Raw genomic sequence first — 17057 nt, forward strand, 5'->3', positions numbered from 1 at the left:
GCAGACATCCCTCCCTTTTTTTGTGTTTTTGAGGAAGATTAGCCCTGAGCTAACTACTGCTAATCCTCCTCTTTGCTGAGGAAGACTGGCCCTGAGCTAACATCCGTGCCCATCTTCTTCTACTTTATACATGGGACGCCTACCACAGCATGGCTTTTTGCTGAGCAGCGCCATGTCCACACCCAGGATCCGAACCGGTGAAATCCGAGCCACCTAGAAGCGGAACGCACGCACTTAACCGCTGTGCCACCGGGCCGGACCCCATCCCTCCCTTTTTAAGGAGATTTCCTGGAAATTGCACACAACACTTCTTATAAATCTCATTGGCCAGAACTTGGTCACCAGGCCACACACAGCTGCAAAGGAGGCTGGGAAATGTAGGGGCTTTTTAGCTGTGGCAACTTACTCAGCTAAATATTATAGTTCTGTTTTTAAGGAGAGAGTGGAGAATAGTTATCTCTGCCTCAGGAGCAACTAGCTAAGCATGGTGGGGGATGGGGACACCCTGGGGAGATGTCCTAAAGGATATGACATCTAAGTTGAGTGCTGAAGGAGAGACAGTTAGGCCCCAGCTAGAATGGGCTTGGGTGGGTTAAGCTGCAAGGGGGTAGGGAAGCATGGTGGGGAGGGGGTAGAGAAGGTGGTGAGAGAAAGCATGTCCAGCCGTTTAAAGGTCTGGGGGAGAGCAGCCTGGGGGGAGGGGACAGCAAAAGCAAAGGGCCTGAGGTCGGAAGGAACTTAGTGTATTTGACTCACAGAAAGAAGGTCAGGTGGCCAGAGCATAGTGGATGGGGAGCCAGATTGCTGTGGGATGGGATCACCCAGGGGTGGAGTTTGAATTTCATTCCAAGAGCGATGAGAAGCCACTGACAGGTTTAACCCAGGGGAGGACATGACTCATCTGCGTGTGAAAGGATAGCTGAGGCTGCTCCACGGAGGAGGCGGAGGGAGAGAGGAGGAGGCAGCTGCAGTGGCCCAGCTTCCTGGGTGAGACGCAGTCACCGAAAATGGGAAGCACTTTGGGAAGGTAAGCACTGAGTCCAAAGGGAAGGAGTAGTAAGAGTGATATGTGGTTGTCCCCAGCATCCCTGCAAGGCCGATGTCATCCATCCCTCTCACTGGGGACAGCCAGACGGACTCCGACATCTTGGCATTCATCAAAGCCAGACAGAGCATTCTGGAGAAGAAATGTAAGTGTGCCTTCCTCCAGGGCCACCGGCACCCCGCTCTGCTCACCAACACTTGGCTGGGGAGGCGGGGGAGGGGTCTGGAGTGAGCAGTGAGGTGAGAAGGAAGTGGGAAGCTTCCCAAAGCCACAGGACTGGACTTGCGGCCACTTCACATGTGCCCAGCCTCTGCTTCCTCCCAGAGAAAGCCTCAGAAGGCAGCATCAGAAACGCCAGGATGGGCCCAAGGCACGGCTGTGCCCGGCATAGTGTCTCTCCCTCCTCCAGATCTTCAGCTCCTTTTGTCCTTGTCCCTGAAGCCAGCTCTCCTTTGCTCAGCCTCTCCAAACAGGAAGGGGTGGAGTGACGGTTTGGAGACTTGTTGAATCCCTGGCTGGAAATCTCGCTCTCCTGCCGGAGCGTGGTTCTTGCCAATGAGCTGTAGCTGGAAGGGCCACTTGAAGGCCCAGGCCTGAGGACACCGTAACAGTCGCAGAAGAAATATGTGTGATGTGTCAGACACCGGAAGAGAGACAGAAGGCCCTTTCCAGCCTTCATTGCTGACCTCCCCACTCTTCCTCTTGGCAGCTGCCCACATGCCCTTCTCCTGCCTTCCTCTCCCCAGAGAGCCACAAGAAGAGCCCAGGACCCCTTCCCCAGCCCCGCTTTAGTCTTAGCCAAGAATCCAAAGGCTACTAGACAGGCTTAGCATTGCTTTTACATGTCAACAAGGCCCCTTGATGGTTGAAACGGCAGACGGGGTCCTATATTGATGGACACCTGCCCTGCGGGCCATGCTCAGCTCCACGGCCTGCTCTCTGCAGTGTAGGCAGCAGGGGCCTTGCGCATGGGTGGAGCCCCCCCAGGGAAGGATGGCCTGTGCAGAGCAGGCTCTCTCACTGGGATGCCAGCCTGTTTACTGTCCTCTCTTCACCACCAGGATCAGCCATATCAGCACCATTGTCAGGGCTTCTCTGAGGCCTGAGACAGCTGCCACCGACTTGCTGTCACACCTTGACCACATAACTTGCCCTCTCTCATCCTCAAGTTCCCTGTCTAAAAAAGATAGAGAGAGAGAAAATTGGATTCGGTGATCTTCAAGGCCCCATCTAGCCCCCAAATACTCTAATGATATGTATTGGACACTGAACAGCCAATTGGTGAACAAACACTGTATTTATTGGGCACCTTCTGTATGTCAGGCACTGTACCAGTACTAGGGCCCTAGCAGTGAACAAGACAGAGTGACATCCTTGACCTTCCAGGAGGAGGGAGGAAACAGATGATGAGCACGTCAACAGATACATAAGATCGTGCGAGGTGCTAATAAGTGCTATGAAATGGCTAAAATGAGTAGTGTCGTGAAGAGCAACTAGGAAGACTGCTTTTAGCTGGAGCTCGGGGGAGGCCCCTCTGGAGAGGAGAACTTTCAACTGATAGCAGAGAGATGAGAACGGAGCAGCCGTGCAGCGTTGTGTGCGTGAGCAGAAAGTGACGAGCCCTGAACGGGAAGGAGCTTTGCTTGGTCACAGGGTGGGAAGGCCAGAGTGGCTGGAGGGCTGAGTGAGGGAGCAGGGGCCAGACCACATGGGCCTGTGGGTGAGGGTAGAGGGCCTGGCTTCTGTTCCAGGTGCAGCAGGGACTCGGTGAAGAATTTCAATGACGGCGTGATATGGTCTGATTAGTGCTTTCAAGAGCTCACTCTGGCCTTTGAATGTGGTGTGGGTCGTAGGAGACCGGGAGGAGCACAGTTGCCGGGCTCCTGGGAAGGTCCAGGCAAGGGGTGAGAGTAGCCTGGACTTGCCAGCAGATTGGATCTGAGCTGTGAGGAAGAGAGGAGAGTCAGAGGGCTCCTGGGCTTCTCATCTGAGCAGTTAAGATGGTGGTGCCATTTCCTGAAAGGAGAGAGGCAGGGAGGAGTAGACATCAGAGGAAAGGAGCTGGTGGAGTCAGGGTTCTGGCTGGTCCATGCGAAGCTTCAGATGCTAGTGGAGATCCCGGGAGATGTGAGTCTGGAGCTCAGCGGGGAGGGCTGGATGGTGTGTAAAGCCATGGTACCAGGTAAAATCCCCTTCGAAGAGAGCAAATAGGGTTTCCAGTGCTGACAACAGATCCCTGAGGCACGATGACATTGAGGGAGACGGGCAGATCCAGCCAAGGATGCTGAGAAGGGGAGACAGGCTGGCAGAGTCCAGTGCTGCTGAGAGGTTGCGTAAGTAAGAAAGGACAAAACCTTGCCCATCGGCCGTTTTGCATATCATGTTGGTCCTGGACCCTTTTCGTCAGGGGACTGGGAGAATGAAAACTCCATCGGACTATCTGAGGAGAGAAAGGGAGGAGAGAAAGCAGAGATAGTAAGTGGAGACAATTCTTCCAGGGAGTTTAGCTGTGAAGAGGAGCACAGAAATGAGGCGAGGCTAAAAGGAAGTCAGGACCGAGGGGAGGGGTTGGGGTTTTGTTTTAAATGGTTAAGAAGACATGTTTCTATACTGAAAGGACTGGGCCAATAGAAAGAAGGAAACGGACGATGTGGAAAAGCAGACCAAACGGAAGGAGAAAATTCTTTGAGGAAGTGAGAGGCAATGGTGTCTGGGACACAGACAAGGGAGCGGTTGGCCTTGGAGCTGGTAGACCCCCTCCCCTGTAACGTATTCATAAAAATCAACCATCATTTCTCCTATCAAGAAACCTCCAAGTAATCAGTGTTTTTAAGTTATGCTTCCTCAGCTTTTGTACACACAATAGAGACGTTATCATCCAACCCTCTCAGCAGAGAAGCAGCGTAAACCCATGGTCTGTGTCAGGATGGCATCTTCCTGCTAACACCGTGCCCGATGGCGCAGAGAGCGGGGCTGAAGGGCCTGTGTGAAATGTGGATGGCACGTTACCATGTATACAGTTTTTTCACTGATATTATTTCATCTGAGGCTCTCAACACTCCTGTAAGACGTACAGAGCCAGGAGTATGATCCCCCTTTTGAGAGGTGAGGAAACTGAGTCACGCAGAGATTGAATAACTTGCCCAGCTTACAAACAGCAGAGGCCGGATAACCCAGGCTTTCTCTCTTCACTGAGCCACACTGCCTTGAAAAGCCACTCTGCTCCTGTCCTGGCCTCCACCCTCCGTGCAGCTGGGGAGCTTTGTTCTCCAAACAAACGGCAGCCTGGAAGTCATTCATCAAAACAAACAAAAGTTTGAGGGTTCCATTTTTATTCTGAAGGGAAGGAAAATAATCCTGGGTTCTTAGTGACCATGGGGCTGCAAAGGAAGCTGAAGACAGGGTGACAAAGTGTCCCTGTCCTGCTAGGTCAGGTGCAGCCTCTCCGGGCAGATGCGCGGCAGGTGGCCCAGCCCCAGCACACAGCACTTTCTACACAGGCCACTTATGAGGCCTCCCTGGCAGGCAAACAGCAGGCCGGCCCAGCACCTTCCCCAGCCAAAGCAAACACTTCCCTCACCCGCCCTGGGCCCCCTCTGCTCTTAATTTAGCAGTGCTGTCTGTCTGGGCTTCTTCAGGAGTGCTCATTATGGGGGATTTGTGACTATGGGCCTGGGAGCCCGAGCCCAGAGAGGGTGATTTAACATAAGCCGGGCCCACAGGCTCTCAGACTTCACCCAGGGCCAGGATGACTCTCCTTGATTTAGGATTCACAGAAAAGCTGTGGAAAATTTAAGTCCCTGCCAGGGGCACGTGTGGACAGGTATATATCCCCCGTAAGGGGCGTTCGTCATCCATGGTGTCAAATCCGCTATTTCTAACTGCCAGGGATGGTTTTTAAATCTGAGAAAATGAAGTGAACCCTCTTCCAGAATGCTTTTTTTTTTTTCCCCCAAATCTTCCTTAATCCCTGAGTTTGAAAATATTTCTGTCTGGACAGGAGCCTTGGTATGACCCCCATGACCTCGAGGCCCTCTTCTCCAGCCAGTGCCAGGAGAGGCTCTGCCAGAGTGTCCCCGCGGCGCCTGCTGCCTCCACTCTGAGGAACCCCCCCAGCTCTCTCCTCTGTTCAGGAGCCCTCCCAGGGAAGCAGAAAGAACCCAGCACTCAGGGAAAGGGCTGCTTCCGCCCCTGTGACCTTAGGCAGGTCACCTCACAGAGCCTCCCTCTCACGTCTGTTGACTTCAGCTTCCACCTTTGCCCGGGTGGTCAGCCTCTCCTGAGATCACGTCCATAAAAGTTCCTTGTAAACGGCCAAGCGCCAGGAGCTGTCAGCGGGAAAAACTGGCCTCCGCAGATAGAACCGGTTCAACACGGTGAGGTGTGAGATTTTCTGGATGGTCTATTTATAGCAGTACCTTCTATTCTGGGAATCCACAGTCACAAAAATCCCAATATAGATGACAGCTCCACGTGACTGGGGTTCATAAAGTAAAGAATGAACTGGAAACGGCACCCTTTATTTGGGGGCGAGATCTGTGCATGTGAGGAACCGTGTCTTGGAGCACTGAATGCTCTGAGCCCTGCTCTGTGGCATTTCTTACCAGCTTCCCCCACCCCTCCCCTAGTCATCACTGCATGCAAGAGTCTGGGGGGCAGTGACAGTCCTGGGGTGGGAGCCGGTTCAGACTCTGTGCTCCTTCCATTGGCAGCACTAACTAATCCTGGCCCAGCCTGCTTAGCAACGGTGCAGAGGAAACTCCATACCTATGACTTAACCAGCAGCCCTGTGCTTGGTGGTCCCCAGGGCCTGCCCTCACCTAGCAGAGCTGTGAACCCCAGGTCCAGAGTAACTGGAACACATCGCCTTCATATGCTCTGGTGTGCCTGATGTCCTTCCTTCCTGTCCTAGGATTCAATCAGGACAGTGAGCAGTGTCTTAAAAATAAGGACCATCTCTGGTTTACCAAACAGCAAAGCCAGCCGGGGGTCCTGCACACAGAATTAGATCTGAAGGACCAAGGGCTCCTAGCCTTGAATTGTTTTTGACCTCTTCCTTCCTGTCACCTTTCACATTCAATGTGTCACAGAGAATTACTGATTTTTCCCCGGCACGATCAAGCAGACTGCACCCACACTCCCCACCCACTGCCAGGTCCCCAAGGCCACGCTGGATGGCTACAATGCCTCGCCCGCGAGATCTCTGCCTGCTGCAATTTTTTTAAAACATTATGCTCATTACTCCACCCAAGAATCTTTAGAAATGTCCTTTTACTTTTATTTGATAACCAAACTTTGAGCAAATTAACTGCATGTCACTCATAGCAGTTCACACACTTTAATGTGCCAGTGAATCTAGGGGTTTTGTTAAAATGCAGATTCTGATCCAGTAAGTCTGGATGGGGCCTAAGATTCTGCATTTCTTAACAAGCTCCCAGGGGATGTCAATGCTGCTGGTCCAGCTTTGAGAAGCAAAGAGGCTTGCTGGTAACCTCGCTTTGTCCAGCACCTCATCCGCCCCAGTGACTGGGAAATGAGGGAAGTGAGGACCAGGGCGCTGACACGATTTGCCAAAATCACATCACAGTAGGGGATCGTCCTGGCTAGAACTCAGGGGTCCTGGTTCTTAGTTCAGAGAACCCTTCTCAATGCCCAGCCATGGGAGGTGACAGGATGGGGCCACATGGTCAGGAGGAGCCATCCTGGGATATAATGAATATCTGGAGCAAAAAGCAAGGAGAGACTCTCTTGAAGAATGAAGTAGCAGTGTCGGTTGGAAAATGAGTGCTGATCCTGGCTCAGGGAGATGAAACTTCTGCAAAGGGCAAGGGAGGCATCTTCCTTCAGAGCATGGGGAGTGAATGCAGCCCCTGGGAGTCAGGGCACTGAGAAGCGCACAGCCCAGACCCAGGAGGGGCGGCCTGCAGCCTCCTCCCCTGCCCTTCAATCCAGGGGGCAGTCAGTGCCCCCAGGCACAGCCTAACCAAGAACGTCCTGTCTCCTTTCAGGTCTCCAGTAAGTGTCCAGCCGTGCATTGTGGCAGCATCAATGAGTACAGATGAAGACGCCTCCTCTCACTCTCCCTGTCTTCAGAAGTGATCTGTGCGCTTCTGGGAGCAACTAGTGGCTTTGATTCCAATGGGGGGGGGGGGGGGGGGGGCTGTGTTTCTTTAAGGATGGTGTCCTGGAGGCTGCCAGTGAGGCTGGGGCCTGGGCTTGCAGTGACATCCTTGTTGCAGGCGCTGGAGCTGTTAGCTGCTAAGGGCAAGACGAGGGCTTCAGTACACTCTTGTAGTGGTGTTTCACCCAGATGATTATAAACCTTTGCGATTATAAAGTAGTGCCGTCATAACGTAGTGGCAGAGGAAGCTCACCCTGGTAGAATGCAGGGGAAATGAGAATAGGTTATTTTTAGCTATTTACCAGCCGACTCCTTTGCCCCATCCCCTGGTTTAGAAGCCCAGGAGTGGCTGGGGCAGGCCAGGCAGGAGGTCGGAGCTGAAGACAAGGCAGTGGAACGCAGGGCAGCTTGATGACCCATCCCCGTCTCTTAGACCAGACCCTCCACCATCACCCTCGTGGCCCCGGTGACCAGTAGGCAGTGCCTGAGTCTGCTGTTTCTCCAGGGAGCTGCCCACCCTGCAGGGTCGAAGGACATTGCAGCACCCAGAGAGCGGTGGGCGGCTCCCAGGAGCTCTGCAGGGAGCTTGAGAGGGGCAGTGTGGGCACCTGGGGCCTCACACCCTCACCCAGCCACTTGGGGCTCTGCAGGATTTGGACCGAAACTCCTTGCTCCCCCAGGGGAAACCCAGCTGCCTGAGGTCTTGCCTCAGTGAGCCCTCTCAGTGCTCCAGGCCCTGGCTCTGTGATACAGATCTGGGGACATGGGCCTCAGGAGGCCCTGGAGAAGCAAGGTTCTAAGCCAGCTGCCATCAGGGGAGGGGGAATGGGGGGTGGGAGAGGAATGCCACGTGGAAATGAGGCTACCTGAATACAAGAGATGGCCCCTGCTCCTGTCATCTCCATCCTATACGTACAGGACCTCCCCCCTGGAGAGAGGACAGGGAGATACTGCAGTATAATTCGCTTATTTTTTATTACCCCCTTTGCAGGACTGGGTAAAAGGATCATGCAGAAGATAGATCACTGCCTTTCAAAGCTAGACAGACCCATAGAGCTCCTGTAATCCACACCCTCATCTGTACAATTAGAACTAAGGCAAAGAGGGGACCCGGGCTCGCTGATATACAGCTACTTAGTGGCAAGTGTCCCCTCCTCGGGAGGCTTTCCCCGACCACTCCGTCTAAAGTGACCCCTAGTGACTCTCTATCCCATTGCTCTGTTTTATTTTCTTCATCACTACCTGACACATCATCTTTCTCTATTGGCTTATTTTTTTATGGCCTGCAACGCCCCCACCCCACCCCACCCCAACAAGACTAAAAGGCCCGTGACAAAAGGGATCTATCTGTCTTGCTCATCACTGTGTCCCCAGCACGACTGAGTCAGCACTCAATAAATACTCCTTCACTTAACGAGTGGCAGAGCCAGAGCTCAGACCTCCTTCTCAGGCTGGTGTCGTTCCCATGACCTCACTCTGGCTCTGCGACTGAGGGCCATCAGGACAGGGCCTAGTCTCTCTGGTTCACTTCTGGCCCTGACACTTCTATGGCACATAGTCAGTCCTCAGTAAAGTCTGTAGAGCCAGTGGAAGGCCAGATGGAGTCCCTATAGCCTGGTTCTCTTGGTTCCCCAAGAGTCCATGGGGCACACATGTAAATACACACAGACACTCTCAAGAATCCGGAAGATGGCATGGCATTGGCCAGAGTCCCTTGGAAACAGCGTCAGTGACCTGGCACACCTTGGCCCTCTAGAGTTCGTAAGAGTCTGTTGACTTTGGATCTCCTGCTGAGAAGGTCATCTCCTAGGTCCAAAGGCCTTATTGACAGAGATGTGTGTGCCAACCTGCCTCCTGGAGCAATCACTAAGGCAGGAAAGAAAATGAAGACGAGATAGAAAGGAACAGCTGGGACACTGGTGTCCTGCTAAGAGGATCATGTGCAAAGTGTGTGCAGCAACTGGGGAGGGAGCCTCCCTCTCCGAAAGTCCCCTCCCAGTGAAAGCTGGCCTTTGATGTAGACACGTGCTTGACTGCAGTGCATCTTCCCCAAAGTTTGTTGGCCTCTGAAAATGGAAGAAATGGACGAATCTTCCAAAAAGACTCTCCAGCAACCCACCTGGGGTCAGTGGAACCATGGAGGTCCAGAGTATCCATGTTCACTCCAAAATGTGGAGCTTCCCAAAATATCTTCTGGAAAGCAGCCTGCCAAGTGACTCTAGCCCAGGCCCTCCTCGAATTCAACTGGCTCTGCCATTCCCTTGATAGGAAGTGTTGGGGGGAGGGGAGGTTAGACGGTAGCTTGCTTAGATCTTGCTAAAAGGGATTTTCAGAAAACAGATAGAGAAACTGTGGTACACTGAATGACTAGTCTTAATTCTTTACCCTCTGTAATAGAATTATACATCCAAAACTTGGTCATGGCCTCATGGGGCAGAGGATGCTTTCGTACCCCTTAAATTTGCCTTGGCCCTGTGACCTGCTTTAGTCAATGGAATGTTGGCAGACACGATGCAAGCAGAAGCTTGAAAGGTGCTTACACGGTTGAGCTTGCCTCTTGTACTCCAGTGATCCGCCTTGAGAAGAAAATGCCCTGGGTAGGGGCTGCCCCTTCAGTTTATATCCCAGAACATACAGAGAACAGACCTGGGCCCAGCCTACAGCCTGGAGCCACGCCCAGCAGACCTGGAGACTGGAGCTGAGTTTCCCCATCGAGCCTAGCCCAGGTCGGAGGAACCCTGGCAGACGGCTTATCATGAGAATAAATGCTTCTTGTCGTAAGCCACTAAGCCTTGGGGTGATTTGTTATGAAGCATCGATCGTAGCAATAGCTAACTGATACAGAAATTGAAACCCAGAGACAGTACTTGACTAGATGCAGAATTTCTCAGAGTTCATTCTGTCCCTCCATGCTGCCTGTTAAAGGCACCTGAGAGTGGGCTGCATATGAAAAAGGGAGACTGCCACGTATGGCCATGCTGGAGCAACAGGGACGTGATTTACCCTCCTGCTTTAAACAAGTGAAAAGTAGACAAAATGCATAAAACAACGGTTTTTGGACAGTGGATAAAAGCAGTACAGGACATTGCTGCCTAAGAGAAGAGAAACAAATGAGGTGAGCCCTACCATTGCCTCGACTTCCTGCCTGCAGAGAGTGTTTGGGCTGCAGCTCAGGAAGGGGGAGCCAGGTGGACCTAGTGGTTTCCTTGAGTTGAGGAAATGGAGCTGGGAGTCCAGGGAAGCCAAGGTGGCTGAAATTTGCAAGGCAGAGTACCGGAGATGAGTGAGCTCAGCCGGAGAGGGAGAACGCACTCCAGCATCTGCAGAGTCCTCTTGAGTCGTCAGCTAACTGCTGAGCAGCACATACATGTGAGGGAACCACCCAAGGCCCAGGGAAGAACCACCAGAAAGGAGCAAGCAGAACAACTTCCGGAGATAACACAGGGCTGGGAATAGCTCACGCTCCCAGGGGCCACAGTGCAGAAATCGCCTCCCAAAAGAGTCCTTGAATAGAAAACACAGGAGGGTATTGCCTGGGCACTGGGGCCAAATGAGCCCTACCTAGCAAAATGTGCAAAGTAAACCCCCAAAGAGTCAAACTGTTTCCAGTAATTTTCCAAGTAATTTCACTGAGTCCCAAAACAAAGCTCAAAAGTATTTAAGAGAATAAAAGAAAATGCAGTACCAAACAACGTAGAAGTGGCATCCAATTAAAAATTACCAGGCATGAAAGAAGCAGGAAAATATGGCCCATAGGAGAAGAACCAACTGAGAGAAACAGACCCAGGAATGACACAGATGACAGATACAGAACACAGGGACATATTTTTATTTATTTACTTTTTTAATCATTCATCATCTGACCACATTGACAAGTAAGCTCTTTTTTTTTTTTAGAGATTGGTACCTGAGCTAGCATCTGTTGCCAAACCATTTTTTTTTTCTCCTTCTTCTTCTCCTCAAAGACCCCCAGTACGTAGTTGTATATTCTAGTTGTAAGCGCCTCTGGTTGTCCTATGCAGTGCCATGTCTGCGCCCAGGATCTGAACTGGTGAAACCCTGGGCTGCCGAAGCGGAGCATGTGAACTCAACCACTCGGCCACAGGGCCAGCCCCTGGGACACATTTTTACATGCAGTGGGTGTGTGTGTTAAAAGAGAGGCAAGAATTCCCCTTGTAATGCCTTAAATATAAACATGAGTCATACCTCTAGTCATTCTGTTAACAAGGATGTGTCATCCACTGTGCAAAATTCTGATGATCAGAGGTAACCAAGACAGAGAAAGTGCCAGCTTTCCTGGAACTTTCATTCAAATTCGGGAGACAGACAATAAAAAAATAAAAGGGAATCTGAATTAAGAAGGAGTTGGGGGTGAGGTAGGATGAGGCCAGCCCTGGGCTCCCTGTCAAGGCTGGTGAAGAGTGTGAGCCAGGGCGGGTGTGGAGAGGCCCCCAGAAGAGGAGGGCTCAGGATGGGGATGGCAGGCTAGGGGCTGGGTGAAGTGAGGAGGCCGGGGGCTGAGCTGTTGAAGAGGAACACAGAGCATGGCATATAGGGGTGTTGTGGGGATTTGGGCCGTGTCAAACTGTGGGGGAAGGAGTATTCCATGATGTGTGTGTGTGAGGGCTGCCAGGGCTTTAAGGCACAGCAGGTGTGGAAAGGTTGGCTCTGACTATTGGAAGCTGAACATGTACGTGTGAAATGTGGGAGGGGGAAATGATGTCTCCTTTGTTTCACACAGGCTCCAACTCCTGTGTGAAATGTGGCCTTTGGATCCGGCCCTGGCTGCTTCTCTCCTGGCAAGGGAAGAGGCAGCAACCTTCCTTAGGGCTAACTGCTTCGTGTTGGGTTTCCGTGGCCGAGTGCCGGCCAGCAGGCTGAGCCCACTGATGCACATTGAGGGGGAACTCACAGCACAGAGCAGGAGAAAGCCAGTCAGGCTCTACTCCCTCTCAAGGAGGCAGCCCTTTCCCGGACCAGCCCCGTTCCCCGTCTCGTCCCAGGTCTGAGGGACTATTGTCATCTTCCCTTCTCTGAAATATCTTTTGATTTTGCCTTTTCCATCACTGTCCTTAGACCCAGACAAGGAGATCTCCTCAGCCCCATGCCTCAGAGGGCCCTGCACTTGGAAGCGCCTTGCTAGAAACTTTCTACGTCTCCCTCCGGTGGTGGGACCTGCCATGGCCAACAGTGTCATCCATGCCAACCACCGCTAGCCCAGACCAGGTCCCATGTGAACCTCGGTTCCCTTTTTGCCCTTCAGAGGGCTCTTCAACTCACGCGTGGGGTTGGCCACATGCCCCAAGGTGCTCCAGGATTCATGCCTGTGGAGTGGTCCTGGGGCCTCTTGGTCGGTCCCTGGTTCTGGGAGAACAGCCTGATGAGCAGAGCATTCCTGTGCATGGTGCAGCCTTCCTTTGAGGGCATTGCTCGAGATTTCCTTTGAGGGCATTGCTCGAGCTCGGGCCACCACAGTGGTGCTGACATGCTGACTGGAGTGACTCTCACAGTCAGACGTAGGACAAAGAATCTTCACGTGCACTAATTAGACAACAAACAAACCCGTAAGTCGCTCTTCTCTGCCATATTCTAAATCTTCACCAATAAATCACTATAGCTCACATGGACTCGTGAATTTGGTACATTTTTTAATCAAATTGCTTATATAGACAAGGGTCCACAGAAAACATTTGCCAGGACCCCACACACCCAGGAGCAGCCGTGGCCTCTACTCTCAGCTCCTCAGTTCATTGTCTCTCCCAGGCCCTGGGGAGGCTCTGCTCCTCCCTGGGGCCAAGGTGAAGTCCGTCTTGGTCACCATCCCTCATCTACCTGCTGGCCTGGCTCTTCCCAGGCTTCTTGCTGCTTTAGCTCAGTGCCTCTTGCAGCTCTGAGTTTTTTCCTTAGTAGTAGAGGTAAAGAAAAGCTTCTTTAATGTGGGGTGTCCTGTGGATCCCCTAACAATCCTCTTGCCTTTTGCAAATTTAGGGGCTATCGAGAGATAGGGGCATGGACCTCCCACTCCTGTCCTTCTCCGAAGGGCGTCTGCCTGATGCACCAGGACAAGCTGACCCACTCCTTCATTAAGTTCCACAGAGGAGCTATTTCCCTGCAGGAGTTACAACCCTGGGGCCTCAGAAAAGGGGGAGAGAACTAAAAGTGCCAGACACTGGCAGTGCCCTGCCCATCTCCCGCTGGCCCCCGGGAGGTCACGTGCGGCTGCAGTGGACAGTGCCCATCCACACCAACAGCTTCCGGTCTCCAGCACCTTCGTATCTCTGCCTGAAGCTTCTCATGGGCCACAGGAGCACTATCAGCCCAGGGCAGGCAGGCGGGCAGTGCAGGAGTTAACCACCCAACTAACGAGGGGCGGGACTTGGTGGGTAAACACCCCAGCTTCCTTGCCGCCCTGTGGGACAACTCTAAAGTGTGCCCTAGAGGGTCTCCCAGGGGTCCCCAGCGAGGTCAAGCCCCAGTGGCCCCCTGCAGTCACCCCCTCAGTAACGCACCCCGTATGGGCCGCCTTTCCTCCCCATCTCGCTTCCCTACTCTCTTGGATCCTTCTGAGGGTCACCCCCCAAATGAGCTGCTCACACCCACATTTCGCCTCAGGGTCTGCTCTGCGGCAAGCGCAGCTCAGCAAGGGCACTACTTCAGAGTCCTGGGTGGGTGCTCCTGCAGTCAAGCCCTCTGGGCTGGTGGAAATGAGAGCCCCCCAATTTTAACCAGAGCCCCGCTCTGACCTGCATTCACCTCGGGGCTTAGGGAAAGATTTCGTGTGAGAACGGAATCCTGCCTCTCCAAAAAGCAAAGGAAATTTCTGAGCAAAATCAATAAGAGATGTAGGGGGGTCGTGTGCGAGTGAGTGAGTGTGTGTATGTGTGTTTTGAGCCTTTCCCTCGGGTCACCCTCAGCTTTCCCCATCCTCTCTGCTGATCACACAGTTGGGCTGGACATCCCCTGAGATCATACTCCTGGCCATGAGGGCAGACAAAGACCCCTGCAGACCTGCCCCACCCCTGCCTCCACCCAGGATGCCCTCCTGTACCCTCCACTGTGCGGACACCTCCAGGAGCCCAGACAACCCCATGGAGAACTTGTCGCTCTGGCCCCGTGGTGCCATCTCTTAGGTGGACCCGGTTAGGCGGCAGGATCTGAAACCAGGCTCCCTCTCTCCGCTGGCCCTTTCCCCTGCAGATGGCGTACCCAGGCCAGGTGAGCCTTATCTGCTCCCCTTAGTTCCGGTTTGGAAGGGGCCCCCTCTCATTTGTGCCTATTGAGCGACTCCCTAAGCGAATACCGATGTTGGACGGTGGGGTGGGCAGCCTGTCCTTTCCTTATCTCAGGGCTCATTCGCATGGAAAGGGGCCCGTGCCCAGCTCTCTGTTTACTCTGCATTCTCTGCCCATTGTACATAAAATTGATCTGGGGGGGTTCTGTTTTTCTTCTTTTTCCTCCAATCTCCTTATTAGTTCAGGCTCAGAAAGTCCCTTATCACTGCCGGATGTCAGGCCACGCTCTGCCATCAGGCCTGGCCATGGCAGACTCTCCATTAATTGATTTTGCCCTCCCACCTCGGGAAGCACAAATTGGCTCTGCCCATTAGCAGCAATAATTCCCTGAAAGGGATTATAAATCATGCCCCGTGTCCATCCACAGCTCACAGTGGGATGGTGCCCCCGTGGGGAGGTGTCAGGAGGGCAGATGGAACATCTGATGGGCAGGGAGGCCCCTGCGGGCCTGCAAGTCCTCTCCTGAACCTCACCCAGTGAGGCCGCCGCCAACCCGGAGGAATAGCTGGAACACGTCCCAGGGCACAGAGGCGCTGGATTCGTGGGTACTGACTGAGCAAAGGCGGGAGGGAGGGGACGGGGCTTCCTCCAGGTGCAGAGCGCTTTGAGGACCTCCTGAGTTGACCCCACCCACCAATTCCACCATATGTTACCATTCTTTGGCTCTGCAGCCTTGAGGTTTTCAGAAGCCCCCCATTAAACTGGACATGCTCCCCAGAAAGACTCTACCCTAAACTCTAGTCCAGTAATGCCTTGCCAGCCTCCAGATGGTCTGTAAAAACCTGAGCGTGAGAGGAGGAGACAGGGGCGAAAGCAGAGCAGAAGGAGCAGCAAAAGAGGGGAGCAAGCGTAGCCAAGAGAGGTGGGAGGAGGCCCCAGTTCTGGCCCGCTTGGCCAGCATGTCGGAGCTTCTCAGTGGGTCTCTAAATGAATGGAGCACTTGGCCCACAGGGAGCCTGCCTGCGACCACTCCCTGCCCAGGGCCTGAGGAAGGGAGGAGGGCTCCAGTGATGGCTGATGCAGCCCTCCCTCCACCCCAACAGGTCGCACATGTCCCCCTGGCCCACTGCCTCCGCCCTTTCTCCCATGCAGATAGTCCATTCTCGCTCCCTCTCTTCCTTCCACCGTAGAACAGCCACTATTACCTGTGGACAGAGTCCAGACCCGTCGAGGGTACTAGGGCTAAGAGGTTGCTAAGACCTGCCTGAGATCCTCCAGACATCAACGGATGAGCTTTCTAAATAGGACACAAGAGAAACCTTCACATATGGAGCTTCTCCAGGGCAATAAAATAGGACTTGGTTATCACATGGCCTTGCAGGTAGAACTGCAAGCCCAGCTTATAGCCAGGAACTAGCGGGTCTGCAGGGCAGAGATGACGGCCGGCACACTTGCCCACTCTCGCCAAAGCACGAGGAAAAACCAGTCAAGGGTGAGTTCTGTGACTCCAGGTGCTTTCTTGTTCCTCCAAGACAAGCCCGCATCCCAGCATGGTGCTGTCTGGGAAAGCTCTGGGTGTGAGGAGGGCCTTGTACAGGACGGCTTCAGACCTCCAGGGGTCTCAGGGATCCCAGAGCCAGCAGGATTGCAGAGAAGGCAGGTGCCACCCCAGACAGGGCCCCACCTCAACCCCAGGATGGATGAGGCACCATGGAGGGCCCCTCGGCCTGCCCTTGGCCCTTCTGACAGCATCAGGGTTTTCCTAACACATAGCCCCCACTTCCTGCTTGCACCTCGACTCCCGTTATTTGTTGTTGTTCTGGTTTGCACCTAAGAGCAGATGAAGAACCCTATGTCACCACCACTCCCTTGAGCCCCCTTGTTTTTATTTTCCATAAGACCTCCCCCTCATTACAGAAACCATTGTCACTTGTCCCGGACATACTAGCCACATGTCTGCCTCCCCATCACCCCTTCCAAGGGACACCTCTACCTGTGATGCCCCCAACCCCCGGCTAAGGCCCTCGGCTGAGGGCGGGCCTGACCCAAGGACAGCCCATCCTCAGCCATGAGGTGGCCGCATGAAAGGGGGCCTTGCACTCTCAGCCTCTGAGAGGACTTGAGCCAAGAAATACCAAGAGAAAGAAGCAGAGGGCAGTGGGAGCTGAGGCTGACCAGATGTCAGGGTCAGCCTGGGGCAGAACTCCAAGGCAGAGAGACAGGGGCAGAGCAGAGGGATGAGGGGAGGGGCGCCCCTGAGGAGAGCAGGCAGGCACACTGATGGCGGGTGGCTAAGAGTAAGGACACAGGCCCGGATGTACCAGAACTCTGGCTGCTCCTGGCTTCCTGTCACCAATTACCTGAGATAACTGGAGTGTGTTCCTATTCCTTCCAATTCCAACAAGCCTTGAACAATTGAAAAAAGCCAAAACTTATGTAACTATTGGGAAGCGACAGAATATCTAACAGCGGCTTAAACAAATAGGGTTTATGTTTCTAACATTTTTGAAATCTAGAGATAAGTGTGTGCAGGAATCAGCTGAGCATCTCTATGATGCTCTTGATCTTTCCCTCACCGGCACGAGACGGCTCAGCAGGTCCCATCACCTGTGCATTCAGGGCAGACAGAGGGGGAAGGGTGGGGCTGGCTGCCCTGAAC

General features: G+C 53.4%; 1 protein-coding gene across 3 annotated transcripts in view; it reads left to right on the forward strand.

Moving 5' to 3' along the window:
- KIF6 (kinesin family member 6) overlaps positions 1–11101 on the forward strand; it is a 375031-nt gene extending 363930 nt beyond the window's left edge. For all 3 annotated transcript variants that reach the window (XM_046641148.1, XM_046641149.1, XM_046641150.1), the window contains 2 exons: positions 1084–1190; positions 7054–11101. In XM_046641148.1, coding sequence (XP_046497104.1) covers positions 1084–1190; positions 7054–7064 — 118 coding nt within the window. In that variant the 3' untranslated portion in view covers positions 7065–11101. The remainder of the gene's footprint in view (positions 1–1083; positions 1191–7053) is intronic.
- The last annotated feature ends 5956 nt before the right edge of the window (positions 11102–17057 follow it).

The sequence above is a fragment of the Equus quagga genome, chromosome 15 (genome assembly GCF_021613505.1).
Source record: "Equus quagga isolate Etosha38 chromosome 15, UCLA_HA_Equagga_1.0, whole genome shotgun sequence".
Taxonomy (NCBI): domain Eukaryota; kingdom Metazoa; phylum Chordata; class Mammalia; order Perissodactyla; family Equidae; genus Equus; species Equus quagga.